The sequence below is a fragment of the Platalea leucorodia genome (assembly GCF_965183815.1).
Source record: "Platalea leucorodia genome assembly, chromosome: Z".
Taxonomy (NCBI): Eukaryota; Metazoa; Chordata; class Aves; order Pelecaniformes; family Threskiornithidae; genus Platalea; species Platalea leucorodia.
In genome coordinates, this window is record NC_138858.1 from 13,355,881 (window position 1) to 13,383,706 (window position 27,826).

The window sequence follows — 27,826 nt, forward strand, 5'->3', positions numbered from 1 at the left end:
TGCAGGGTAACTATACATCACCTACATCCTGGCTAATGAATTTCTTTCTCCCTCGTCCTCCCATTCCTCCTTCCCCTTCCTTTGTTGACCTGGCTTGTATCATACACAGAACTGTGTTTAAAAATTAGAGGAATTTTTAGTAATGAGAGAAATTCAAACTTTTGGTAATGCAAAGAAACTAAATAATTTCCTACAAAAGGGTTTATTATTTTGAAGGGGGAAATTCACTCTCATTGCTTTGGTTTGTACAGCACCAACATATACACAGCACCATACAGCACCAAGGTGACAGCACCTCCTGCCCCCGAAGTGTTTGCAGCTCAAGGACTGAATCCTACACAGCCTGAGCTTTAAAACTATGGATCTCATTCATGTAAACAGGATCTCTGCTGAACCGGGATCCAAAAAATAAAAAAAGGGACACTAAAGGAAATCCAAAACCTTAATGAGGAGTTTTGTGTTTTCCTTCTTGTCAGCAGAGCTAAAATGGCATCTTAGGACTGACAACAATGTTGTGTTTGTGGCTTCTCAAACAAAGATGCCTTCATAAAGGGCAATAGAGTAATTAGAGGCAGAGGACACACATGGACCAAGGTTATAAAACTGGTGGAATTCAAGGTGATGTGAGTCATGTTCAAGAATATCAATGGACATGGAGCTACAAAAGTCTCAGGCAAGAACATAAAGTTTGTAATCCTTATCAGCCGTCAGCCCCTCTGTGAAAACTGCCAGCCATAACATCCATTAGTTGTTCTGATAAGAGCTGTCATGATAAGTGATATAAGTAATTTTACTTCTACCTGCAGAAATCTCTTTCTGGCCATGTGGCTAATTTGATTACTTTAGTGCTCTAAATTTTGTTTCACCTTGCTTACCTTCTCGATGCAACATTTTTTAAACAGAAAGTACAATATCCTTCTGGAAAGAAAAATCCCAGAATTCCAGCTAGTCTGTCACCTGCTCAGAATCGATCCTGACAGACACAGACTTTTCATAAAGCCATTTCAGCTTTTACACTGTTTGTAATGAAATACGTAGAAGAGCAGTTTTATATCTGTACCTGCTCCCTAGCTGTGTGTTGACATAACGAGCAAGATGCTATCCAATTTCATTTCAGTAATCACTGAGCAAGAAAAAGCAGGCAGTGCTGGCTGCTGACATATTCCTGTCATAACTATGATGGTCTAAGTACATAACTCAGCAAAGGTTTGTAGAGAAAGATAACTCCCTTACTAAGCCAAAATGAAAAGTAAAAATAAGTAACAAACAAACTTTCAGACTTGCAAATGTTCACAATTCAAAGAAGGGCTTTCCAGGTGTGAAAGCTTTCCTGGTTTTCCTAATTGTAGTAACTGATCTAAAAATAGATCCTACCTGTGCCCACAAATTTTGTATTGCTTTTCTTCCTATCAGTTTTCTACTGAGGCCCACTGGAAATGAGAGGATATTGCTCCCTCCCCACAAACTCAATCCTACCCAATTTTTATACTCCTCCCATCATTCTTCAAGTTATTTTGAGATTTCATCTGCATAGAAGGCTGGGTAGGGCACCACTGAGGAAATTATCCTAGCACTGTATTAGCCATTCATTTTCTAAAATTATTTACTTATCTATTGTTATTATTTTTTTTACAGCTGAGCTCAGGGACCTGACAAAAGATCAGGGCTCCATTATTCTAGGACTGTAAATAAACCATATGAGAATCAGCCACTGTCCTCAAAAAGTCTAAGATTTTAAACACGAAACAGATACAGATGTAGAAAGTACTTTTATCTCCTATTTTCAGATAGAGAGCTGAAACACAAGGAAAATAAATACATTTCCCAAAATGATGCAAGAACTTGAAAGCAAAGATTGGCATTGAATTCAGATTTTCTAAATCTTATTTCAGTCCTGAAAATCTAAATAGACTAAACTGAGATCAATATGAGCACTAGGGTTGCTCAGAAGGAACCCATTAAAGCAGCTGGTTTAGTTTCACTTCCTTCAGCAAATTTGATCAATTCATGATGAGACTTCAACAAAAAGGCTGTCATCTTAGTAACTTTTAGGCCAAAATATACAGAAATTCTTGCAAGCCAGCATGTGCATGAAATCTGTGAACACTCAGCAATGACCATGCTCACACAATCCTTGTTCAGAAAAAGCACACTGAATTCCCCTTTAAACAGAGCTGATTTCTGCCTGGGTAAAGTGTAGAGGGTTTTATCCATCCTTCCACACCAAACTAGGATCAAAGCCACTTAGGCTGCTCCTGCTTAGACTGTATTTATGTCTAGAATGATAATATTCATTCCTCAAACCCTCTAGGTAACCTGCTCTAATGTTTAACCACCCATATGGCAATGAAGATTTCTTAAGGTGTAACCTAAAGTTCCCTCATGCTGTTTTGGCTGTTTCTGCTTGTCCTAACTTTTACGGACATGAAGAATTGCTGGATGCGGCACTCTCTGGGGATTCCTGCACTGCTTGAGTGGAGGGGAAGGGAAGTTGCAGTATGAGGTACAGTGACAGAAAACTTGATGCCAAACGCAAGTTTGAAAGCAGAGGAGCTGCATTCAAACTGAGCTGGTAAGACCACGGGGTCTTGCTTTTCAAGGTCAGTTAACAAGGGCACAGAACCGCTTGGATCTCAACAGCTTCTTCCAGACCCGAGCGCAACACTGCATGGAGCCATGCAGTCTTGCTAGCCTGTGTCTACTAGCTCAGGGATACACATGCTATATAACCTTAGAAACTCTCTGAAAGTATTTGGCATTTAACTCACTCCATCTTCTCTTTTGTAGAGCAAAACCTGCTTTTCTCAACCTTTCCCATAAACTATGTTTTTCAGATCATTTGACTTTCATGTCGCTGTCTTGTAAACCTCCTCCAGTTTGGCTGCATCCTTCTGGCAGTGCGTTGCTCCTAACTGGACATAAGATTTTAGCTGTGGTGCCACCAACACTCAGCAGCCTAGAAAAATTACATCCTGTTTTTTTATCCCTAGTGCCATATCCTGCACCAAGATTATGCTACTGATATGAAGAGGGACAAGATCAATCCTCTAATAGATAGAAGAAACCCAGATGTAATGGAACCCCAAGCCACAGAGCTCCCATAAGCACCCAGTGACTTATCTGTAATCAGAATGGGACTGAGTAAGCAAGCCAGCAAAGCTGAGTAAAAATCCTAAAATTCAGACGTGATTTTTTTCCCCTGTGTATATTTTAATGGAGTTCAGATTCACCAAGTGTAAACAGAACAACATGAAGATAACTAGAAAGGAACATATTGTCCTCCTAATTTAAATTTGTTGCCCTCGCAGCTGACTCTCATGAGTTCACATGCAGGAAGGATCCAGCTTAACCTGACTGAGAAGGATGTGATTAATGTGTCTGCCAGCAGAAGATAAGGCTTCAGTATTTTTTCCTACTTCTCAAGGAAGAAAAGAGGTGGGCCTCTTCAAACCCCTACCTCTGTGACAACTCAGAATTGGATGAGGAAATCCAAAATAAAGAAAATTAGAAAAGACAATTACCAAACACAGAGAAAGCAGGGAAAAAAGCTGAGGTGAAGCTACTTTATCACTTTAACTCCAGGAGAAAGTCTCATTTCAAAGCAGTGGCAGCAGAAACATTATGTCATGCTATTAGAACAGCCCCTGTGACCATATCAGTACAAATCTTACTTGATACACAGACGTATTTTGGAAGAAATATGAAATTTAAAACACTTCAGCAACATAACCCCTATCCACCAGTACACGAGATGATCCTGGCACTGACTGAGAAAAGAAAGGTATTTATATGATTCAATGTAGGACTCATACACTACATGGAAGTTAAGCCCTGAGAAGCTATCAGATTCAGATAAATGTAATTTGTCAAAAGGTATGAAATAAATAAATGTGGGGTCAGCCTGATGGCAAGAGAAGTAAATTAGCACCGAAGTCTGACTAAAGTGTCAAAGTAGGGGCCTGGGTCATGAGAACAATTCAGAAAATATCCTGGTCAGAGCTGCTGGATGCTTTAGCCACCCCTGAACCTGGAAGTCCCCTTCATGTTGAGACTCCTAGGGATACTCAGGTGCTCCAGCTTGAGCACATGGGTTTCTGTGCGCCAGGGCAAATCCACAACAGGCCTATGCAAGTTCCCCAACAGGCCCGAACTCATTTAAAACAGAAGGGAAAAAATCTCAGTTGGAACCTTAAATATAGTTAGCCTAGGTAACAGTGAGATGTCATTCACTGCTCTTCTGCCAGGTTGCTTGTTAAAGCTGCTTGTTGCATCTCACCTTATATGAAATCATAAGCCATTCAAAAAAGAGTATTTGTCCTCCTGTGAAGGTACAATTTACACAACAGAAAAGGACATTACGACAGTGTTTAATAATGTGATATTCATTAGAACTGGCTTATGTAAGCCATGAAATTAAAGCCAGGAGAGAGGGTTGTGACCACCTAGATCATTTACAGTTTTTCCAGCTGGATGAAGGAACACAGAATATCTAAAATGTCACAAAATGTCTCGCTCAGGGTTTCATCTCCTCAGCTAGACGCTTCCACACAGAAACAGTTACATGCACTCAGGGTTTGGGAAAGCGTCATGATATTTTCTTTTCCCCTTATATCCCATGTGCAGCACAAGAGGATTTAAAATGCCTGATAATAAAACACAAGCTGTATTGGGTTTGCATGGCAAGGTTTTGGTCGTGGCAGGGGCTACAGAGGTGGCTTCTGTGAGAAGCTGCTAGAGAAGCCCTGTGTCGGATGGGAGCCAACGCCAGCCGGCTCCAAGACAGAGCCACTGCTGGCCAAGGCTGAGCCCATCAGCAACAGTGGTAGCGCCTCTGGGATAACATAGTTAAGAAGGGGGGAAAAAACCTGCGCAACAGCAACTGCAGTCAGAGAGAGGAGTGAGAATACGTGAGAGGCAGAGCCCTGCAGACACCAAGGCCAGTGAAGAAGGAGGGGGGGAAGAAGAAGTGCAGAAGGAGGAGGAGGAGGTGCTCCAGGCACCAGAGATTCCCCTGCAGCCCCTGGGGAAGACCATGGTGAGGCAGGCTGTCCCCCTGCAGCCCATGGAGGTCCACGCTGGAGCAGAGATCCACTTGCAGCCCTGGAAGGACCCCACGCCAGAGCAGGGGGATGCCCAAAGGAGGCTGTGACCCTGTGAGCAGGCCCCTGGCAGGACCTGTGGCCCCGTGGAGAGAGGAGCCCAGGCTGGAGCAGGTTTGCTGGCAGGGCTGGTGACCCCGCGGGGGACCCACGCTGGAGCAGTCTGATCCTGAAGGACTGCGCCCCGTGGAAGGGACCCACGCTGGGGCAGTTCGTGAGGAACTGCAGCCCTGGGAAGGGCTCACGCTGGAGCAGTGCGTGGGGGACTGTCTGCCGTGGGAGGGACCCCACGCTGGAGCAGGGGCAGAGTGTGAGGAGTCCTCCCCTGGGGAGGAAGGAGCGGCAGAGACAGCGTGTGGTGAACTGACCGCAAGCACTGTTCCCTGTCACCCTGCGCCGCCCGTGGGAGGAGGTAGAGAAATCAGGAGTGAAGTTAAGCGCGGGAAGAAGGGAGGGGTGGAGGGAAGGTGTTTTAAGATTTGGTTTTTATTCCTCATTATCCTACTCTGTTGTTAATTGGTAATAAATTAAACTCATTTCCCCCAAGTCAAGTCTGTGACGGTAACTGGTGAATGATCTCTCCCTTCCCTTATCTCGACCCATGAACTTTTTGTTATATTTTCTCTCCCCTGTCCTGCTGAGGAGGTGAGTGATAGAGTGGCACTGGCATCCAGCCAGGGTCAGCCCACCACACAAGCCAAAACCTTCTTGGCAGCAAGCTGAAGTAGTAACAGATTGCTGTGAAAAGTCTTTGAAATTGGATTGCACCAGTTAAGGGGAAAACAAGGGAAGCTGGTGTATATTGACAAAGGTTGGTGTACATATGGTGGACATGGTAATTAAGTCTCCAGAGCCCTGAAACATCAGCTCTTTGTTGTGTGGGGTTTACAGGAGGCTGTTGGTTTGCTTTTGTTTAAAGTCTTGGTTTGTTTAGGACAAACACTCACAAGAAAGGCTCAAACTGCTCCATCTCACAGAGAGAGCACTGTTTCATTACTCTATTTGAAGTTATTTTGCCCAGGACAACCAATTGAAGGTGAATTGAGCAACCAATGGAAGGTGAAAGAAAATTTGAAACTGAGATGGGAGGAAAACTTTCAGGTGTATTTCAGTGCCGTAGGTAACGCTGCCTGGACAAAACTGGAAGCAGTGTGCCCATGATAGCCACCCACCCTCAGTGATGATATCAGATGAAGAATCAGCACAGGATTTGGCCAACTCCCTGCTTAGATGAGTGTTCCCAGGAGAGCCTGCCTATCTGAGGAAGCCAGAATTTTTGTAAGTTAGAGATTAGCAGCAAGAAAACCCTTCAAATGCTGTTAATGGAACGTAAGAATGAAGTTGCAAACATTAAGGACCTCACAGATCACGGGAGAGACATGTAACCCTAGATTGAAATTCTGGCTGCTGAGAAAACAGGTGAAAACAGTCGAAAACAGTCAAAAAGCTTTTTAAGCCACAGAAAAAATATTTCCTTGGTATTTGAAGGATTTTGCAAAAGGTCACTGCAACCCAGGATGTTCCAGATGAAATATATCAGGCTCAACAATGCAGCATTTTAAAGATAAGTGGTGTGTCTGTAAAGCTCCAATCAGCTCTGTTTGAAATATGGCATGAACACACCATAGGCCTGCTTTCCAGTGTGCAGGAAGCATTTAATTCATGATTCTTAATGTCCTTTAAAAGCACACCTTCTGCAACAAATGCACATGCAGAACAACCAGATCTGTAGCACTGCCCTAGAGAGGACATGAACAGAACCAAGGCTGTACCCTGCAGTGGTACACGTAACAGAGAGGACTGGAATCCCAATTTCAGTGACAAGCGACTGCAGAAAATGGTTTATAAGTTTGGCTTTGGACTAAGCCTTAGGCTGTTAGCATTTACCATGGTTTGCTTCACTGGGAGTCCTTCTGAAAAAGTCTTTTTCTATCAACCATATTTTCTTTTATCAGAAATTTTCCTGGAAGTCTGTCTGCTCCAGCTTGATCTTCAATGGTGTATTTGTTAGGTGAAATTGAAAGAGTAGCTGAAATTTAGGAAATCTATTCACAACTGCCAATAACTGTGAAAATGAAGCAATGAAGATGCTGAAAGATACTATTAGCAAACAAAATTGAAAGTTGAATCTTGAGCTTCACTGCCCCAACTGGTTTATTTTTTCATTAAAAAATTATACTGCTAGCTTCTACTGGATAATCTACACCTTACATTTATGCATACACCAAGAATCAAACCGCACGGTAATAACTGTTACCCCTGTATTTAGTAACCAGGTGTTACAAAGCAAGTTATATGGCAGAAACATCGATTCTGTCTCTACGATACAGGGCAGTACAATACTGAACCTGTTGAGGTATTACTTCCTCAGTGTGGTGCCAGGTACACTTACCACGCAGATCTGAGTTTGGAAGCAGTAAAGCCAGATTTGTGCAGTGGAACAGCTCTGCTTATTGGGTGCAGCGAAACCTGCAGGCTGAAACACACAGCTGTACACTATACTACTGTAATTCTTGTTCTGCAGTTGACACTGGAAAAGATGGTTTAGGTCTATCCTGAACAATTGCTATAGACGTGACTTCAACAGCTTTTCTTAGTGCAATATCTTTCCAGGAGCTGTGCTAGTTACACTCACAGCCATTATCACCAGAGCTTTGCAAAAATATCTATGTGTAGAGGAGAACCACTGCCTTTGTGTATACAGAAAAGGCACACCTGCATTTGGAGGCACAGCAGATTTTTCACTCTAAAAGACTTATAATTCAGTGACTTCTTGCCCTCATAGAGGTTTCTCATAGGTCTGTAAATTTGACTTTTTATACAAGATATTAAAAAATGTGTAGCTTCATACCTGTGTTATAAACAGGAACCCAGTGGTAGAATTCATTCTGGTAGGGAACTGTATCAAATTCACTGCACTGCATCTGACGAAAGGTTGGCAAGCCTTTGCGACAGGGGCTAATGTTACACATGCGATAGCGTTTCCTTTCTCCAGTGCAGTAGTCTCCTCCAAATTGTGGTCTAGAAAAGGAAAATTGAGACTGGGACATGAGATTCTGGGTAAATAGTAGTCTTAAAAGAGCAATGTCTTTCAGGTTACAATGGGATAACAAGGTGAATGTGAATCCTTGATAGGGTAGAGATACATGTTCACATGTTCAAGTACTCAAACATGTCAGTATGGAGCACAGAGATCTAGACAAACACTGAATTCCAAAGAAGTGCTTAGTACATTGCCTGGCTGAGCCCACAACAAATTACTTTATCAAATTAACTCCCCCAAAATACCATATTTTCCAGAATGTTTGACAGTTCTTCCAGAAAAGCCACGTGATTTCTGCTGTTAGGCACCCTCCTAGTGATTTCTGCAAATGAGATGTAAAGTCTTCATGAACTCAGATATGTATTAGAAAATTCTGCCTTTCATGTTCTGTACCTATTAACTCATGTGTCTGAAGCTCAAATAAAGCTGATGACTAGAACAAAATATGAAAGGTGAGATTTACCTCAGGAACAGATTGCTAGCTATTGTTCTCACCTGATGTTTGAGGACATTTATTTATTCAGGCCAGTATTATTAAAGCAACATTTCTATTATTTCTGCAAAGCTTGAATGCTAAATAACACAATTTTTTTTCATTTTGTGTAGAAATAAGCTCCGTGGAGGATAAGGATTAAAAAATGAGATGACAATTGTAAAAGGTGAGCCAACTGAATTTCACACAGGTATGCTTAACTGGGAAGCAGAGGTGTTCAGCGTCTGTCTTGCTGTGGCACTTGTTGGTAACAGTCTCATCCAAAAGAGTTTCCAATGTCTTAAGTACCTCATAGATCTTGAATAAAAGGTAAGAAAAGATTGCGCACTCAGCTTACTCTGGGTTATCGCATGGTCTCTCTGCACTCTGAACTCCTGCCCCACATGTCCTTGTGCAATGGGACCAGGATGACCAAACGCCCCATCCTCCATGGATTGCTTCAGGAGTCTTGCCTACTGTAATGCACTCACCAGAGAAGCACCACTGAAGAGAGAAGAGAAAGGACAAACAGCTTAAGATCATTGTCACAGGAAAATGTTATTGTGAATTATTTGTTATTTCAGTCCCTGAAGGTTGAAACCTTAAGTGGAAATTTAAATGGAGATGTCACAGGATGCCCATCCTTTACAGTAAACAATGGCAGAGCTACTCAGGGTTCCTCTGCTGCCCTTTTGCAGGCAGCACAGCTCACAGTCACCTTGTTTTCTCCGCACCGAGTTCCATCTGCAGCTGCATCCAGTTTGGAGCGGCAGGAGCCTTTCACTGAGCACCAGAGTGTTTGGCAAAGGTTCTGGAAAAGAAAGAAAACTGCAGCAGTCTGAAGGAGAGCTGAACTCCCATGGCCAAGATTTTCAAAAGTCTCCCATGGTTTCGTACATCCATTTACAAAGCCTTATAAGGGTTGTATTACCAGAGGTTCAGGGTTTTCCACAAGTTAGGACCCACCAAGGATCCAAATTTAGGTACTCCTCATTAGGGTACAAGGAAGGACTATTTGACAAATACAAAACAGTGAATACTTTTTATCAAGTGAATTACCTGAACTATGTGAGTTTAAATATTCTCCTCATTGGCTGCTCAGCTCCCAGCTACACACAGGAAAAATGGCTTTACCAAGTTTGGGGACTACTGTTTATAGCGAAGGTGAACAGATATTGTATTATTTTCATTTGATGAGTACTAACGAATACAATGTTCAGTTTTGCATTGCTGTCTGCCTGACAACATACAGTGAAATCAAAGAAGGTTAGAGAGGCCAGCCAGGTAAGTAAAAACAACATCATGTCTCCAAGTACAACAGCCAGGCCAATATTCATGGAGGTCCCAAAACTGGATGAGGAAAAACAGATCAAAACACAGGTCTCTTAAAACACCAGGCAAGGAGATGGCAAGGGAATGATCTAAAAGAAGCAGCCCAGGCTAGCTGGCAAAGAAAAAAGCCTTGTGGGCTAGGTACAGTAAGGGCTCTGGTCAGTGAATGCTTGCATATTAAGTTACTCAGAAACTGGTCCCAGTTTAATGCAGTACATTGCCAGTAAAGCACAACATTTCAGCTGCTGCTCCATGTGCAGCATTCAGCTCCACAGAAGGGACAGAAACTCCTGAGAGTCAACAAAGCTAGCAGGGCAAGAAACATTACAGCTACTTTACAACAAGTCTTCCTCTCTCAATCAGAACTATTCTCTAGAGAGTGAAGACAGACATCGAGGACCATTCCCCCCTCCTCATTTTACATGCACACCAGCTACTATTTCGGTTGACGTGCAGGAGCCCTGCATGCTTGGGAACTCCTGAGTGAGCAGGGCTTTGTATGGAAGATCGCTTCCAAGCTGGAGAAACCATGGGTGTCAGAGAGACTGTGCACTCCCAACTGGAACAGCAGAAGCAAAAGCCCACGGGCTCTGGGCCAGGTCTTGGCTGAGGCTGTTTGAACTGCAGAGTTCAGCACTGGGAGAGGGAACAGAGCTGGCAGCATCTACCCGTGAAGCAGGGACACCTGTAAGTCTCATCAGAGAAAGGAGCTGATAAGAAGGATCCTGCTAGCAGCTCCCACTGGGATTCTCAGAGCAAACAACATGACAGGTTTGGGAGCCACACAGAAACCGAGCACTTGCAAAATTCCAGCCCCAATGAGCCAGCAGCAGCATTTGGCCGAACGTGAAATGCAAAACTTGGCTGCTGGTTTCTGACCTGCTTCTATGTAAAATAGCTAAGCTTGGGCACAGTCAGTTTTGAGAGAGTTGCCTTTTATTTACTTTCTGTGTTGTGTGTTCACCTTGGTTTTCATCTAGAACACCAGAAAGAAAGTTGATAGTATAGAACATCTCGAAGCACTCCAAATATCCGGTTGGAATACAATGTCTGTGGCATTGCATCTCAGCTCATTTAGCTGCTTTTGGGCAATGTATACAAGTCAAAGGTTGTTTTGCAGTTCCCTATTTATAGTTCAAGAGTAGCATTACTTAGCAACTCTTTGTGAAGCCACTGTTGTCAGGTTCTTAAGGCAGAGCTACCCAAGAGTTCTGGTTGATGAATTTTCTTTCATTATGAAATTCATCCTTTAACTCTCGTACATAGATTATGTTTTGTGCTTTTTAGTGTATGAAGTGCACTCCTGCACTGTGCTTCAGATACCAGAGAAAGGCACAGAAACCGAACACAGCTTCTCACTGACAGTTAAATTTTTATGAGGTGTACTCATAGATTTCAAAGTCAAGAGTTCACAGAGGAAATTCTTCAGCTTTGCAAGAATTTTTCTGTATTGATCTCCATGTACCAGAGCTTTTTTCTATCTTTAAGAATACCGCAATAACAAGAGTACAAAAAAAAGCACTGTTTACTGTGTGCTTTTGGAGGTAACAGCCAGAAATTCATGACTCTACCATGGCCTCATTGCAAGGCAAGTGATTTTTATCATAAGCAATAGGGTATACACTTTCCACGCAATCTATGAGAGCAGGGTCTGTGCCTTAAAGAAAGTCAAGTCCAAAAAAAAACAGTTTCACTGAAGTCAGTGGAAGTTTTGGAGATAAAGAGAATAAAGAGAAGTCAATAAAGAGACAAAGAGAAGTCAATAAGCTAAGGATTCTGAGCTCCTACAGCCTGTCCTATAGGAAGCTATAGATCCACCTACCGCTTGGAAAATTCCTCCCCCTAATCTGTATTTTGCTTTTCTTTTCCTTATTAGAGGGACAATATTTATGTACTTTGCAAGACGCTTAGAGGACTTACTACCTAAATGGTTCATGGAAACCACTATCTGAATTATAAACCTCTGTCTTTGTTAAGTGTAATCACTGAACTCTGGGGCATCTTCAGCTAAATGCAGATTCTTCTCTCAAAAAGAATCTGTGGATCGAATTCAGTCAGACATTAAAACTTAGAGAACAAATGTAGCCTGCTCAGTGAGTGAGTGTTAAGTAAATACTGGAAAGGCAAAGAACAGTCAGACTTCTTAGACAAAATGACTATACTGATCATTCAACATGCCAGGCAGACTATACTATTCACAATTCCTCTCCTTGCCAGTGCAGCTACCTGCAAAACAGAGGCCTTTCAGTAAAATGCAAAATGAGATGACACCAACTAGTTTTCTGACATATCTAGCTGTAAAATTGGTTAATCAGGAGATGTCGAATGTAAAGGCCTACGAGGTTCAAACCCAAGGAGAGACAGAATGAACCAACACTGCAAAATTACACTTTAATTTTCTATCTGTACCAACAGACAAATTACAGTAACTGAGGAAACTGGAACAGCAGGTAATGAAAGCAATCTTTCAATACCTGCTTCAGATTCAGTAATTGTAGTTCAACCCTGGTAATTATGTTATCTATTAAGGCTGAGAAGATTAATCAGAAATAATCTCCCTAATAGAAGGGTATATAAGGATACACATAATTGTCGAATGGAATAAACAGTCAACACTGGCAGTCCCTAGTCCACAGCTGTGCACAATACCTTGCCTAAAAAACACTCCAGCACTGCTGATAGCCATGACACTGCTTCTGCCACAGCTGTGTTTAACAGGGTGAGCAAGCTGGATGCTATCTGCAATGTTTGCTGCATATTGCTGCAAAAACACAGCAAAAATTAGTGATCACTTAGCTAGACTAGCATTTGAAACCACTGCTTCTGAACTGTTCTATGTAGAAAAATGTGTGGAGCCAAATACCTCTGAATGTGCTATGTACAGTTAAAATACCATACCCCTGCACCTTAGCTAATATAACCTGTTACTCTGCAGTGGCTCCTAGCTCTCGCAGAATTGTGCTGCTGTGACTATGCTGCTCCCTTGCATCTCCACACAACACTATTTTGCTGTGCTGTGAGACAGACCCCAGGGTACTTCATAAATTACGCATTTCCACATAAAAATCTGATATCTGATAGGAAAATAAAGATTCTTCAAGGTACATGGACTGAAATTTCCTTTAATTAGTTAGACCACCAAGAGTGTGAAAAATCAGGACATATGGGAAGAAAGCACAACCCTGATTTCTTCAGAAAAAAATTGAACAAAAATACAGGGAAAAAAATGCAACAACTCACTTCCAGAACCTGCAGAGTGAAATTAAAACAATGTTAGGCAATGCCTGCATTGCACATCTAGCCTATGAGACTCGGAACATACTGCATTTGTAGTTAGCAACTGAAGGTCACTGACTGAACTTCCACACTGTTCAAAGAAGCTTAAGTTCTTATTAGGAGAATGAAGAAAAGCATACAGCACTTACATCCACATCTTCACAGAAAGTAGCATTGGAACCATACTGAAGCTGGCACTGGTGATGCACATCATAAATGACTCCAGGAGCAATGATCGGGGACTTTAAAACTTCTTTTTGGGGGATATCATCCAGACAGAATCCCCACCCACGGCTAAAAGACAAAAATTGCATATTAAAAAAACCCTACAACCACATTTTTTTGACCCTTCTATACAGACTCTCAATATCTAATTCTTAATGGTAATTTTGCATATGGCCTTTTGAAAGAATACTTCCAAATTCCAGAGAAGTTATGCTGAAGTGCTGCTAACAAACAGCACTCCATCTAGTAAGGGAGGGTTTACAAAGGCAAAATACAGCTTGTCAAAGTGGAAATATCATGAGGTCATTACGTTTTGCAGTGTCTTCAGAGCACTTCACAGCCTCTGGTTAAAGTCATACCATATTGCTGCTCTTAAAAAGAAGATAACAAATTTGAACAAGTCATTGAAGTCAAGCACATGTCATTGTGGCCAAAGGCAAGGTCTGTGATGTTCCATCACAGTCCTTGATGGAAAGGCTTCCTTCTTCCCGATAACCACAAAAAGTTGCAGGTTGCACCAAACCTGAGCTGATATGACAAGACTTGAGTACACTTCCAGAAAACAAGAATATAATGGAGCTTTCCCCAAATACTAAGTGAGCAATAAGCTTGGGGTATGCCTTCCATGGGAATTAACTCAAGCACCCTAAAAAACCTACATTGAGTAATATAATGATATAGGATTTACTTTAAACTCCACATAAACATCTCATACACAGTTGTACTCATTTCAGGGAAATGCTACAAGCTGATCACCCACTCTAGGAAACGTGTGATGTATTCCTTGCTGCACTGCGACCAGGTGAGTGGAGTAGGATCATATTGCAACTGTCGGGACATAATATATGGGCGCTTTCCAACAGGCTCACAGTCATTCTCTTTTCCATCGTGCTGGATACCAAAACTGGAGATAAAAAACAACATTTAATAATTGCAGCTGATTGGTTGTACCACAACACCTACCCATGCGTTCCACGCTGTGCTTAAAAAGACACTAAGGTTGCTTCCTCCCCTGGTGAGCTGTAGATACCTGTTTGCTAAAAAAAATACAGAAGATCTGACACAAACCCTACAAAAAATCTACACTCCAACTGGCTTTCAAACACGTCTGTTATGTACAGCAATATTGTCCTGCACAAAATAAAGAACGATTGTCAGAGACTATACTCAGGCGTATTTTTAGGGGAGTCAAAACACTATTGCACAGTTGGGCCGGGAGTTACAGTTTAAACCTCAAAGTTATGTTAAAGCTGCTAAAGCTAAGAGCGCTTCCTAGCTCTTGGATCCCAGTTATTTCAGACTTGTACCACTTTAACTAAGATCGGGCTTTGTTACACGCTGTCTTACACTCTCTTATAATCACATCTCTATTGCTTATTTCTTTTGAAATCTCTTTTGATAGGTTGAAACAGAGATTGTTTTCAAAATTACTGAATATTCAGTGAATTTGCCTCCGACCTCCACTCCTTCTTCCTATTTAGCTTTCTCAAACTGTGCTTTACAAACAGATCTCCATAGCAGGTCTTCCCAGCATGGTTCTCTCCAGCCTCTCTGGCTTATTAAGAAATTTCTTTATTCAACAGCTTGTAAAAGTCATAAACATAAAAAACTTTGGGTGGGATGCAACTCACTAAACATACATGCCTCCATATCACCTCATTGTGAAGGAGATTATCTGAAATAATAATATACAAAGATATTGATTTATGAAGGTGTTGACGCCTACACTGTTAACATCTGAAGGTGTGTAAGCCCTTGTGTGAAAGAGCAGTGAAAACTGACTCAGGTTGTGATTCAGTCACGGATCAGACACAGTGAGTTCAAACCACTTAAGACTTTGTTTCTGGAAAATGTAATTGTACCATGACTCAAATGTTCCAAAAGCAGGGCACGATTTCAGTCAGAATCAACTCCAATAGTGGCTCTGAGGCATAAAAGCAAGTGTGTCCCCTTGCTCACAGGCTCTTTTCCATGAACAGGGTCTGCTGATAGAGGAGGCTGAGAACATCTAGAGGGACGGTATGGGGAAGAGTTGACTTTTGGCATTCATTTAAGGAATAGGTACATGGCTTTCTTCTCATTTTTTGTTCATCTGTTCTTACAGACTTCTATTGTCCATATTTAAACTTTTTAACCTATGTACTCTAACCTGGCTTGAGGGAAGGATGGTTTCATGTTAACAACAAACCCTACAGTATTCTATTTTCTCCATGGAGACAATTCTTACAGGCAAGGCCCCGCACCACTCCTGCAAAGGCAAGTACAGCAGTACTCTGTCTCACAGCACCCAAAGGACAGTGAGTTACCAACTACCCAGGCTAGGCCAGGAGAAGGTCACACAAAACTCTATGGGGAAGAAATGTCTTCTGATAACTAGTGTTAATGAAAAAAGCTCCCTGTCAGCAAGAGGTTGTGGGAACCAAGTAACTAAACCCAAAGCACCCAGATCCAATTGTAATGTTTTCAGCATTATTTACTTGTATTATTTCCTTTCTGGCAACTGAGGGTTTGAATAAAGAAAGGCCAATTAATGGATCAATACTTGAGTCATCTTTATATCAGATTATTATTATTATTATATCTCATCAGGAAATACAGACTTCGTCCTGACTGGTGGTTGGGTGCATAATGAAAGTAATGTGATTGTGAACACGTCACCTAGCCATGCAACATGGTCCAGCTGAGAAGTCCAGGCATTATAGCCAAACCGGAATATCCATGAGATAGGCCTCTACCCTGGGGAAAACAGCTCAGTGTCAAAAGAGATTAAAAAAATCACAATTTTTTCAGGTGAGTTTAATAAACCAACCAACCAGCCAAAGCACCCTCAGAAATCAGAAATACTGAGAAATCTAGTTTGAAGCAAAAATAACCAATCACAAAAAAAAGTTGAGCTGTGTCCAAAACTAAATGCCCAGGAAGTTTAGTTGACTTGACCTAAGTGTATCCACAATAGCAATATTAATAAACAGAAGATGCCAGTTATTAAGAAATGCCCAAAAGTGACTTTATTTGTTCGTCAGAAAGGAGAACAAAGATTTGACATTTCTGTGAAGTTTGACTGCTTGAATTAAAAATGGTTTCTAGATAATCTGCAATATTGAAAAACCTTGATATAATGAAACAGGTATGTTTTATGTAAATGATTTGGATTGATTTGGAGATCATCTAAAGCAATTGAATAGTAATTCAGTATATGTTTGGAAGAATTAGCACAATTAAGTGATGTTTCTTCACAGCTTAATTATTTCATCCTGATTTACTGCTCTACCAGACTCAGTTAAAAGGGGCAAACTGAATAGTTGTAAATATAAACAAATGTCAAAGGCTTAAGAATCTCTTTCTTATTACTTTGCTGAGAAAAAAAAAATACAGTTTTGATTTTGATAATAGAGACATTAACTCACTCCTTGTTTTGTTTCCGTCTGTCAATTTGAGTATTAACATACAAATAATAAATTAAACTCAACTAGGTCCCCCCTTCACTTTCAACTATACCTGTGTCCAAGTTCATGAGCAATAGTGAAAGCCAATGGAAGGCCAGAATCTTCATTGATGTTACAGCTTCTGTGAGGCTGACACATGCCTGACAGATGAGACAAACCTAAGGTTTCACATGGACGATTCATGCCAGCACAAATGTCCTTTCTAGAATGACAAAAGAGGCGTGCAATTAAAAGAGCTTAAAACCAACTGTAGATCGTCACTTACATTGGGTAGCAAGTCTCCATCTGATAATGTATCAGTGCTAATTTGCATTTTAAGCAAAGCATAGTGTTAATGTTTTTATAAACAACAACAACATGCACTTGGTCTGTTACTATCATATTATACTGCTTTAATTTGTAGCCAATATTTATGTTGCTGTAGTGCCTGAATACGTATGTTTATTGTCAACTCACATAAGAAAAAGTTTTAAAACCTCCACATCTGACAGTGTTTTGAGGTCTGGTTTATTAAACTTACCATACCTCAGCTTCATTCAAGTGAACCGTTTGAATCCTGTTTATTTAGAGAGGTAAACCATGCATCATTGTGAGACTTCTTTTTCTCATTTTAAGATTTGTTGACTCTCTTCTTCACTGCACCACTTGAGGGGTTTTTTTTGTGTGTGGGTTTTGTTTTGCCTGACAGACTTTAACTTAGGACTTTTTTTTTCAGACCTTAGACCCAATTTTTTCTCTCAGTTGTGTGCAGATTGGATCCATTTTTACACACCTGTAGAAGTTCTGTTTCATGACCTGCCACAAACTTCCTGTGTAACCTCAGACAGCACCTTTAAGTTTTCTGTGCCTCCCTTGCTCACACGTAAAAGAATATTTTGTGTCTCCTTAAATACGGAGACAATATTTAAAAATCATACACTTTAAAGCTTAAAAATAAATGGCACTGTGTTTGCAAAATACTCTTCCATTCTGAGCTGCACCTGTATATTACTTTAGGATTTGTCATTATGGAGTTGTTCATCTACATGCTACATTGCTTTGTTATATTGCCTTAAAGAAGAATAGAGGAGTGACAGAGCACAAAATGAGATAGGATCAAGTGGGTAAAATGACGTGAGCTCTGCAAATTGCTAATCCCTCGGGACATACAGATCTCAATTTCCTGACTAAGATGCATCTCTAATAAAACACCCACATGCATACATCAAGCGTTATATGTACTTTAAAAACAAATGAAAAACAATCCCCTTAAAACGTACAGAAGGTCTAACTTTAACCACATGTTTTTATAATACAGCTCATATTGTCTGCCTGTATGAGTGTCAGTCATGCTTACACTAGGTTATTTTTGCTTTAACACTGTGTTTCAGAAACAGCATGTCTTCATCAGACCACTTTACTGGGTTCTGTGCAGGATGAACTAAATGATGGCGTGAGCCTATAAAAAAATATCATCACCAAAAAAACCACAATGAAACAATAGTCACAGATGCTGAACTTCTGTCGTACCTGGTTAGAAGGACGGCCACATCGTGGTGTGTAGGGTTGACATCACTCTTGGGATTGACACTCTTCTGCCATTTGCAGAAGCTGGCTAGTGTCTTATCAGCATGGTGAACTATCTTCAAGCCTTGCTAATGGAAAATGAAAGAATATATTATTGTAAAGACCACACTGCATTGCAATAACATGTCAGTGATGTTAGCTGTGAAGCTGGGTCATCTTTGAAATGCAATTGGTTATGCTTTTGCATAAAGCTATAGCCACCATTAGGAGCAATGACATCTATTTATCTAACATATTGAATATTAAGTTAATATGTTGACATTTTTGTAATTGGTGGAGCTAAAGGAAAAATTAGAATCATAGAATTGTTTAGGTTGGAAAAGACCCTTAAGATCATCGAGTCCAACTGTTAACCTAGCACTGCCAAGTCCACCACTAAACCATGTCCTCAAACACCACATCTACCCGTCTTTTAAATACCTCCAGGGATGGGGACTCAACCACTTCCCTGGGCAGCCTCTTCCAGTGCCTGACCGCCTTTTCAGTGAAGAAGTTTTTCCTAATATCCAACCTAAACCTCCCCTGGCGCAGCTTGAGGCCATTTCCTCTCATCCTATCACTTGTTACTAGGGAGAAGAGACCAACCCCCACCTCACTACACCCTCCTGTCAGGCAGTTGTAGAGAGCAATAAGGTCTCCCCTCAGCCTCTTCTTCTCCAGGCTCAACAACCCCAGCTCCCTCAGCTGCTCCTCATAAGACTTGTGCTCTAGACCCTTCACCAGCTTCGTTGCCCTTCTCTGGACACGCTCCAGCACCTCCATGTCCTTCTTGGAGTGAGGGGCCCAAAACTGATTCAAGGTGTGGCCTCACCAGTGCCGAGTACAGGGGGATGATCACTTCCCTAGTCCTGCTGGCCACACTTTCTGATCCAAGCCAGATGGTGCTGGCCTTCTTGGCCACCTGAGCACACTGCTGGCTCATGTTCAGGCGGCTGTCAACCAACACCCCCAGGTCCTTTTCCGCCAGGCAGCTCTCCAGCCACTCCTCCCCCAGCCTGTAGCATTGCATGGGGTTGTTGTGACCCAAGTGCAGGACCCAACACTTGGCCTTGTTGAACCTCATACAGTTGGCCTCGGCCCATCAATCCAGCCTCTCCAGATCCCTCTGTAGGGCCTTCTTACCTTCAGGCAGATCAACACTCCCACCCAACTTCGTGTCATCTGCAGACTTACTGAGGGTGCACTTGATCCCCTCATCCAGATCATTGATAAAGATATTAAACTGAACCGGCCCCAGTACTGAGCCCTGGGAAACATGGCTTGTGACCAGTCACCAACTGGATTTAACTCCATTCAGAACAGCTCTTTGGGCCCAGCCATCCAGCCAGTTTTTTAACCAGCAAAGAGTATACCTGTCCAAGCCATGAGCAGCCAGTTTCTCCAGAAGAATGCTGTGGGAAAATGTGTCAAAGGCTTTACAGAAGTCCACGTAGACAACATCCACAGCCTTCCCCTCATCCACCAAGCAGGTCACCTTGTCATAGAAGGAGATCAGGTTGGTCAAGCAGGACCTGCCTTTAATAAACCCATGCTGACTGGGCCTGATCACCTGGTTGTCCTGTATGTGCTGCGTGATGGCACTCAGGATGATCTGCTCTATAACCTTCCCCAGCACCGAGGTCAGGCTGACAGGCCTGTAGTTCCCTGGATCCTCTTTACGGCCCTTCTTGTAGATGGGCATCACATTTGCTAACCTCCAGTCAACTGGAACCTCCCCAGTTGGCCAGAGCTGCTGATAAATGATGGAAAGTGGCTTGGTGAGTACGTCCACCAGCTCCCTCAGTACCCTTGGGTGGATCCCATCCAGCCCCATAGACTTGTGTGTCTCTACGTGGTGTAGCAGGTCACTAACCATTTCCCCTTGGATTATGGGGGCTTCACTCTGCTCCCCTTCCCTGTCTTCCAGCTCAGGGGGCTGGGTACACTGAGAAAAACTGGTCTGACTATTAAAGACTAAGGCCAAGAAAGCATTAAGTACCTCAGCCTTTTCCTCAGTCTTTGTCACTATGTTTCCTTCCACATCCAATAAAGGATAGAGATTCTCCTTAGCCCTCCTTTTGTTGCTAATGTATTTGTAAAAACATTTTTAATGTCTTTTACAGTAGTGGCCAGATGAAGTTCCAGGTGGGCTTTGGCCCTTCTAATTTTCTCCCTGCATAACCTCACGACATCCTTGTAGTCTTCCTGAGGTGCCTGCCCCTTCTTCCAAAGGTCATAAACTCTCCTTTTTTTCCTGAGTTCCAGCCAAAGCTCTCTGTTCAGCCAGGACGGTCTCCCCCACCAGCTCGTCTTTCGGCACATGGGGATGACCTGCTCGTGCACCTTTAAGATTTCCTTCTTGAAGAATGTCCAGCCTTCTTGGACTCCTTTGCCCCTCAGGACTGCCTCCCAAGGGACTCTCTCAACCAGGCTCCTAAACAGGAAGGCCAAAGTCTGCCCTTTGGAAGTCCAAGGTAGCAGTTCTGCTGACCCCCCTCTTTACTTCTCTGAGAATCAAAAACTCTGTCAATGCATGACTGCTACGCCCAAGACAGCCTCTAACCATCACATTACCCACCAGTCCTTCTCTGTTCACAAACAAGAGGTCCAGCAGGGCACCTTCCCTAGTTGGTTCCCTCACCAGCTGTGTCAGGCAGTTACCTTCCACGCACTCCAGGAACCTCATGGGCTGTTTCCTCTCCACAGTATTGTATTTCCAGCAGACATCTGGTAAGTTGAAGTCCCCAAAAAGAACAAGGGCTAGCTATTGTGAGACTTCTCCCAGCTGCTTATAGAACATTTCATCTGCCTCTTCATCCTGGTTGGATGGTCTGTAACAGACTCCCACCAGAATATCTGCCTTGTTGGCTTCCCCCTAATTCTCACTCATAAATACTCAACCCTATCGTCACCATCGTCAAGATCTAGACAATCAAAACACTCCCTAACATACAGGGCTACCCCACCGCCTGTCCTTCCTTGCCTGTCCCTTCTGAAAAGTGGATAGCCATCCATTGCAGCACTCCAGTTCTGTGAGTCATCCCACCATGTTTCTGTGATGGCAACTATGTCACAGTTTTCCTGCTGCACAATGGCTTCCAGCTCCTCCTGTTTGTTGCCCATGCGTTGTGTGCATTGGTGTAGATGCACTTCAGTAGGGCTATTGCTCCTGCCACTTTTCTGGAGGGAGAAACCCTAATTCCTATGTGACCATTCTCAGGCACTTCCATGGTTTCTAACGTATCCATAGCCCTTGTGTCTTTGCTGCACACCTCCCCTTAAACATTGGCAGGCTGCCCCCAGGCTTATCTCTAGTAAGCCCGGTTTTATCCCTTTCTCCCTTCAAATCTAGTTTAAATGTAGAAATGTACACATCCAAATGCAGAAATGTACATATTTTTGGTAAGTGAGCTTCATAAGATCCAACACTGAATTGAAACTTTCAAACAAACATTTTACATTCTTTTGAAAGCAAGTTTTCCTCTATAGAGAAGGTAAAGACTAATTAGTGTGGGACTTCATGCTCAAGTTTGTTACTCAATGTTACGTGAATAATGTCACGCCCAGGAAAAAATTATGCTTCTAAGGGTGTATTTCTTCCACAATATTATTCAATTCCAAAGAGAAACAATGCAGTCATAGATGTTTCTTCCTCACCTTATTATTATATAGTATACATGCAAGTCACTGACATTTCTTCTGAAATACAAAGTATGCAAAATCAATTCATTCAAACCCACATTTTCACATTTCTGCTCTTGGGCATTCACTGCATCTTGTTTCAGTTTACTCTATTCAAGTAAAGTAAACTTTTTACAAAGCATCTAAATAAATTTAATTTTAATTTAATTTAATAATTAATTTCTGGGTAACTTAAAACCAAATTTTGAAAGATACCCAACACTACTGCTTCCAAAATTGCCATGCTCAACTGAACAGGAATCCATGGATTATTATGAAAACAGCCACAGAAATTTAGGAAGTAAACTTTATTGGAGGTCACCATGGACTTCAGATCCTAATCGTCCTGTTAGGGTGCAAACTACAGTTTTTGGCCCACGTATTCTTACACTGAGACACAGCATGGCCCCATGGCTTGGTTCACTGCCTTCAATAGCATTAGGACCATCTGGCTTGTGGTTATAAATCATAAGCCACTGAGAAAATCCCCTTAATGTGTTCCTGCAGTCAGAGCAAGGTATGTCATGCACAGTGTTTTAAAAATAACTATAAAACTATGACAATCAACATGTATTTAAAACTACCAATGTATAGCCAGTTTACAGCAATTAGCATCTACTAAGTCCACATTTTCTTGTTTTGAAAGAGATCTAAAAAGAAAAATGTGTGTTTGAGCTGCACAATAACAGATTTACTTCTTCAGAAACCTGCAAATACTCTAGCATTACACTCTATAGTACATTTCAGGTAATGCTAGGTAATTAGATTCTGAATGATGATGCATAATTTCTGTTTCTCTTCTAGTCTTCCTTGGCATCCCACGTTCTTTTGACACTGGGGAGATTCCATTTCCCGATTCCTAATTCGCCTGTTTTAATTACATTTTCCTTGGCAATTTTACACAGAAATACCTGAAGTCATCAGCTAAATACCTTGCTATCCAGGGTAGCATTTATTCTAAAAACAGACATGCCAAAGATCAACAGAAGAGTAAAATGAATACATTATTTTAAGCAAATAAACCCTTCTCTCCATAATTATAGCTCAATGCATTGAACTCCCAAGTTTTGTAAGTGACATTTTGAGGAAAATAAAAACCTTACCTCTTCCTCCTCAAAGAGGATGAGCCGGACCAGCACAATGTGAATTGCATTGCCAATGCTTGGATCATGGAACAACCCTGTGACCTGTGCCAGAGCCAGGAGGTATGAGATTAACTGATTCCTCTATAGCAGAACAGGACTTTAGAGAGAAAATACAACATTTACTTCAAGCACACTGTTCATCTCGGGGTGGGGGTGTTGTTTTCTTTTTTAAATCCTCAATGCACTTCATTGAAAGTTTACTGAAATGCAATAAATGTGTGATGATGCAGGATTTGGCAAAAGTTACTAAGCTAAGGAGCAAAAGCACACACAAGAATATTTTATGTCCATTTCCCTTTCAAGAACTTCAGAGTTCTTAAAAAACACTAGCATAAAAGAACACAACATCCAGATTCATGTAACACTGATGCAGAGGTCCGCTCGCAGTGCAAAAAAACCAGCATATAAAATCATTCTGTTTTCATTTGATAGGAATCAGCTTCTACCATAACAAAGTAAAAATTGGTCAGCACTAGGAAAAGAAAAATCAGTTAAATGATAGATACTCTTGTGTTTTCACAGCACAGAAGAGGATGATAAGAACAAAAGCAAAGATAATGAATCCGTTAAAAAAACAATCCACATAAAAAAAGAGCAAGAACTGAACTGCGCAAAAATTTGATCCAAATGTCACAAACGTCATCACAATGTTGAATTAGGCAGGAGGAAATGAAATCAGAACAGAAGATACTCATAACCTATCTACATGTGAGCTATGCCATATATCACAAGAAATACGAATGGACAAAATGGATTGTGGTTAGGTCAAAACTGTTTTGGAGAAGACCGTTAAAGGAAAAATTACCAAAATGAAGTCGAAATTGTGTTTACAAAGGTCTGATATGGATATGGGTCTTTTTCAAGGTATTAGACTGAAAATTGAATCATTGTGAGTAACCCTAATATCTCAAGTCCAGACTGCAGAGAAAGTGTTACGACTTTTTTTTCCTTGAATCTGATCATGATAGGGTCTTATTCCACATATTTTCCCTGTGTGGACAAAACCTCACGTGCTCAAATCAGCTTTGTGTCTGTTTACCCAGGCTCACTGTCTCAGTAGCGAGTCAGACTGTTTGAGGCACAGTTGGGAACATACTGTGTAAACATAAGGGACAGATTGGTTACCATGGCTAGAATTACACTGTGATTAATTTCACATATATTACACACGTACCATGATATTGACATAGAAGACATGCTCAATAGACTCTCCAAGGTCAATATCTACTATGATACAGATCGTAACAGAAGACATATCTGCAGGCAGTCTCATCAAACGCTATTGCTTTTTCCAGGTCAACTTATATTTTCAAACTTGCCACACAGGAAAACATTGACCGTTAAATATATTTTTTTTTCAATGTGGACTTTGTATTATAGGCAGCATACTCACCTGGAAAAACAGTTCTACTGGTTTTAACTGGGATAGAGCTAGCGTTCTTCATAATAGCTCATATGGTACTGCTTGGATTTGTGACCAAAACAGTAACACACTGACTGATATTTTAGGTCTTGCTAAGTTACTACAATTTCCAGTGGGCTCGTGTGTGCCTTTCTCATCCACAGACATGGGAAAGAATCCATATGCTTAAAACTGTAATATTTCTCTCTGTTGCTGTAGCTACCAAACTGAAACGACCAATGAGCAACAGATTCCAGGGGAGACAGGGAATTCAGTGGAAAGAAAATTAGTGCTGGCAATTATACCTATGAAACTTCTCTCACTTAAAATCCAGAGAAAAATTACATCTATGCAAAACTTAAGGTAAAAAATGCTTTAAAATACAGAGTTTCAATGAATATATATGAATTATATTACATTTCTTTCACTGAGCAATGTTATAGACTTGTTTCAAAGTGATCAGTAACATAATCAAGTTAAAATCTGCTTCATTCATCTATGTAAAAACAGGAAATATTATACATACCATATTCATTATAGTGAGGATATATGATTCCACATGGTCACTTCCATGATATTCAACCATCTTACTGTCTGCAACCACAAGAGTCTCCACCCATCGCTCCTTGCTGACAGAGCGCCGAGAAACCTTTCTGACAGCCATATGATTTTGTTCCCATCTCTCCCTCCAATGCTGCTGCTGTTTGAAAAAGCTGAGGGTATCTGGAAGAGTAAGAAGCAACGCTGACTTGAAAATATTTTCAAGCTTGATTTGAAGTGTATGGCTGTAACACTTGCAGACAGAATGGTAGCACTGCCGAATCACAGGACGACATAGGTTGGAAGGGACTTCTGACCTGCAGCAGGGCCAACTCCAAAGTGACACCAGCCTGCTAAGGGCCCTGTCCAGTAAAGTTCTGAATACCCCCCTAGATGGATTTAACACACATTCAAAAGTTACCCCTGCTCAAATGCCAGGGATTAAGGTGTAAGACTAAAAAAGCTAAAAAAATTTAATTGCAGATGCCATTTTCAAGGAATTTCTCTTCTGTGGTTTGGTTCTAAATTCTCTAATGACACCAGCTGAGAGATAGATAGATAAGGCATACGCTTATCTTAAGAGCACAGGCAGCTCTTATTCTCAGCACATTAAGCCCAGTGCTGTGGCACATCCATGAACGGTTTGTTCTCTGCATGGAAAATATCCCCGAAGAGTGGGGACACTTCACCAGTAGGTGTCATCTAAATACCAGCCAGAGAGACGTCTGTGGGTTCCTCAGCTGCTGCCATGTCTGACTGACAGGTGAGACACTTACCATTTCCACTATAATTTTGGGATCTGTGCATCTAAAGCCTTTCAGAAAGAAGTCTTTGCTCTGTGGAGTTGCTAGCAACCTTGCACTGCACTCAGTGGGGCTAATTACTCTCTATTCATTCTAGCTTTGAATGCCAGCTGACTGCGTAACCAGGGAAATACCAGGGATATAAATACCCCTAGGCCCGAAAAAGAAGTGAGAGATGCCAGTTTGACAGCAACTGGTGGCATTTTTCCAATCCAGAAGCCAGAGAAACACTTCTACAGTGCTGGGATTCCCCAAGTCCTAGGAAGGATCAGGAGCGCTTGCTGCTACTACAGAAACTGCAGTAGCCCTTTGGCATCTCACTCATGGAAGAGGATGTCTTTATTCCAGATGGGGCACATCCGCAGACCAGAAAGACATCTCTTCCCTCAAAGTGCTTACGGCCTGTCTAGCATCACTCCCACTACTGTGTGGCAGGGGACAGTTATCCAGCACTGCCTCCACCTCCCAGCACTACTAAGTGTTGAAGGACAGTTACTCAGACCACTCTTCCCTTGAAGAATGGATGACCTGGCAGCTAGGTCCCAAATCTTGTGTTCACACCAGCAGATCTGTTATGCCTTTGTCATGAATACACTCTTTGCCCTTTAGAAGACCAAAGTGCAGCTAGCATCTTGCATGTCTACAAAATGCGGCACCATTGGACTATTTGTGACGTGTATAATACGTCTCTCAGCGGAAAAGGTCTCTGAGATCTTCGTTTACTGTATATGTGCAAAAAAAGTTGCATAGCTTTTGAGAAATGGGTTTTCTAACGTCAGTCTGAAAGATGCCTAGAGAAAGAAATGCTGGTACTGATAGCTCATTATGTGCAAAATTGAAATATGCCACATTAATAATCAAAACTACAGCAGCCACGTCACAAATTTAGAACTGAGCTGCAGTACACAAGTGTGCAGTACACAGCAGCTCCATTAGTTAGCACTGCATCGCAGTAACAGTTCAGGATTTCAGCCAGTAGCAGGCATGTTTCACTGAGAAGCACACAAACCTACAAACCTACCCCAGTTAGGTTCATTCTACTAGATGGAGACCTGCACCTCCCTGGACCACCTTTTAAAGGATACTGTGTGAAGCTGAATTAACATACTATGTAGAATGTCATGTATTCTATGTTGTACATTTAGAATATAATAAGTAAAAAAAAAATAGTTTTAAGTAAATTTCTTTTTGCATGAACTGGCATTTCCATTTTAAAAGATGCTGAAAGTACCACTTGTGAAGAACAAAGAGCCATTAGATTTTTGACCTGCTTGGCAAGGCAAACAGCATAAAAAATAACTGAATGTAAGCGAAGTTTGAATAAATGTAAATAAATTCCAATAAATATGTAAGCTTATAATTTTTACTATCCATACACTGTCACAGTAAGAGCCCAAGCATATCAATTTCCTTTGTGATTACCAACCCAAATCAGCTGTCAGTGTCATCCTGTGCACCCAAACAAAAAGACTCTGTCCTGTAGATATGTCAACTAGTAAAAAAAGTTAGTCAATACAGAAAGTTTCCTTCCCACCAAGCTAAGGGCCTGAAAGAAAGGCATACATTTTTGTATCTTAATCTTGAAGAATGAGCTGCATGGGAGAATAGCTTCTTGTCTACATGGAAGAATATAATTTGTAAGTATAAGACAAAGAAAAGAAAGTGCATCATTTATTTGGTTTTGGGGTTTGGGGTTTCGGTGGTTTTGTTTAAAGAGAAGGAAAATGGACTATCACTGCTATAACCTCTACCCTAACCCCACTAACCCAGGCTGCAGCATCACTTCTGCTGTCTCCCTCAATCTTTGTTCAGTTACT

The 27,826-nt window shown here is 41.5% G+C and overlaps 1 protein-coding gene across 1 annotated transcript in view; it reads right to left on the reverse strand.

The window, feature by feature from the left end:
• ADAMTS12 (ADAM metallopeptidase with thrombospondin type 1 motif 12) overlaps nucleotides 1-27,826 on the reverse strand; it is a gene marked incomplete at both ends in the record, with an annotated part of 171,234 nt that overhangs the window by 55,892 nt on the left and 87,516 nt on the right. Inside the window, 9 exons of the mRNA XM_082335624.1 lie at nucleotides 7,951-8,120; nucleotides 8,973-9,118; nucleotides 9,333-9,425; nucleotides 13,372-13,516; nucleotides 14,208-14,351; nucleotides 16,946-17,095; nucleotides 18,403-18,527; nucleotides 23,223-23,306; nucleotides 25,193-25,389. Of these exons, the coding sequence (XP_082191750.1) occupies nucleotides 7,951-8,120; nucleotides 8,973-9,118; nucleotides 9,333-9,425; nucleotides 13,372-13,516; nucleotides 14,208-14,351; nucleotides 16,946-17,095; nucleotides 18,403-18,527; nucleotides 23,223-23,306; nucleotides 25,193-25,389 (1,254 nt within the window). The remainder of the gene's footprint in view (nucleotides 1-7,950; nucleotides 8,121-8,972; nucleotides 9,119-9,332; nucleotides 9,426-13,371; nucleotides 13,517-14,207; nucleotides 14,352-16,945; nucleotides 17,096-18,402; nucleotides 18,528-23,222; nucleotides 23,307-25,192; nucleotides 25,390-27,826) is intronic.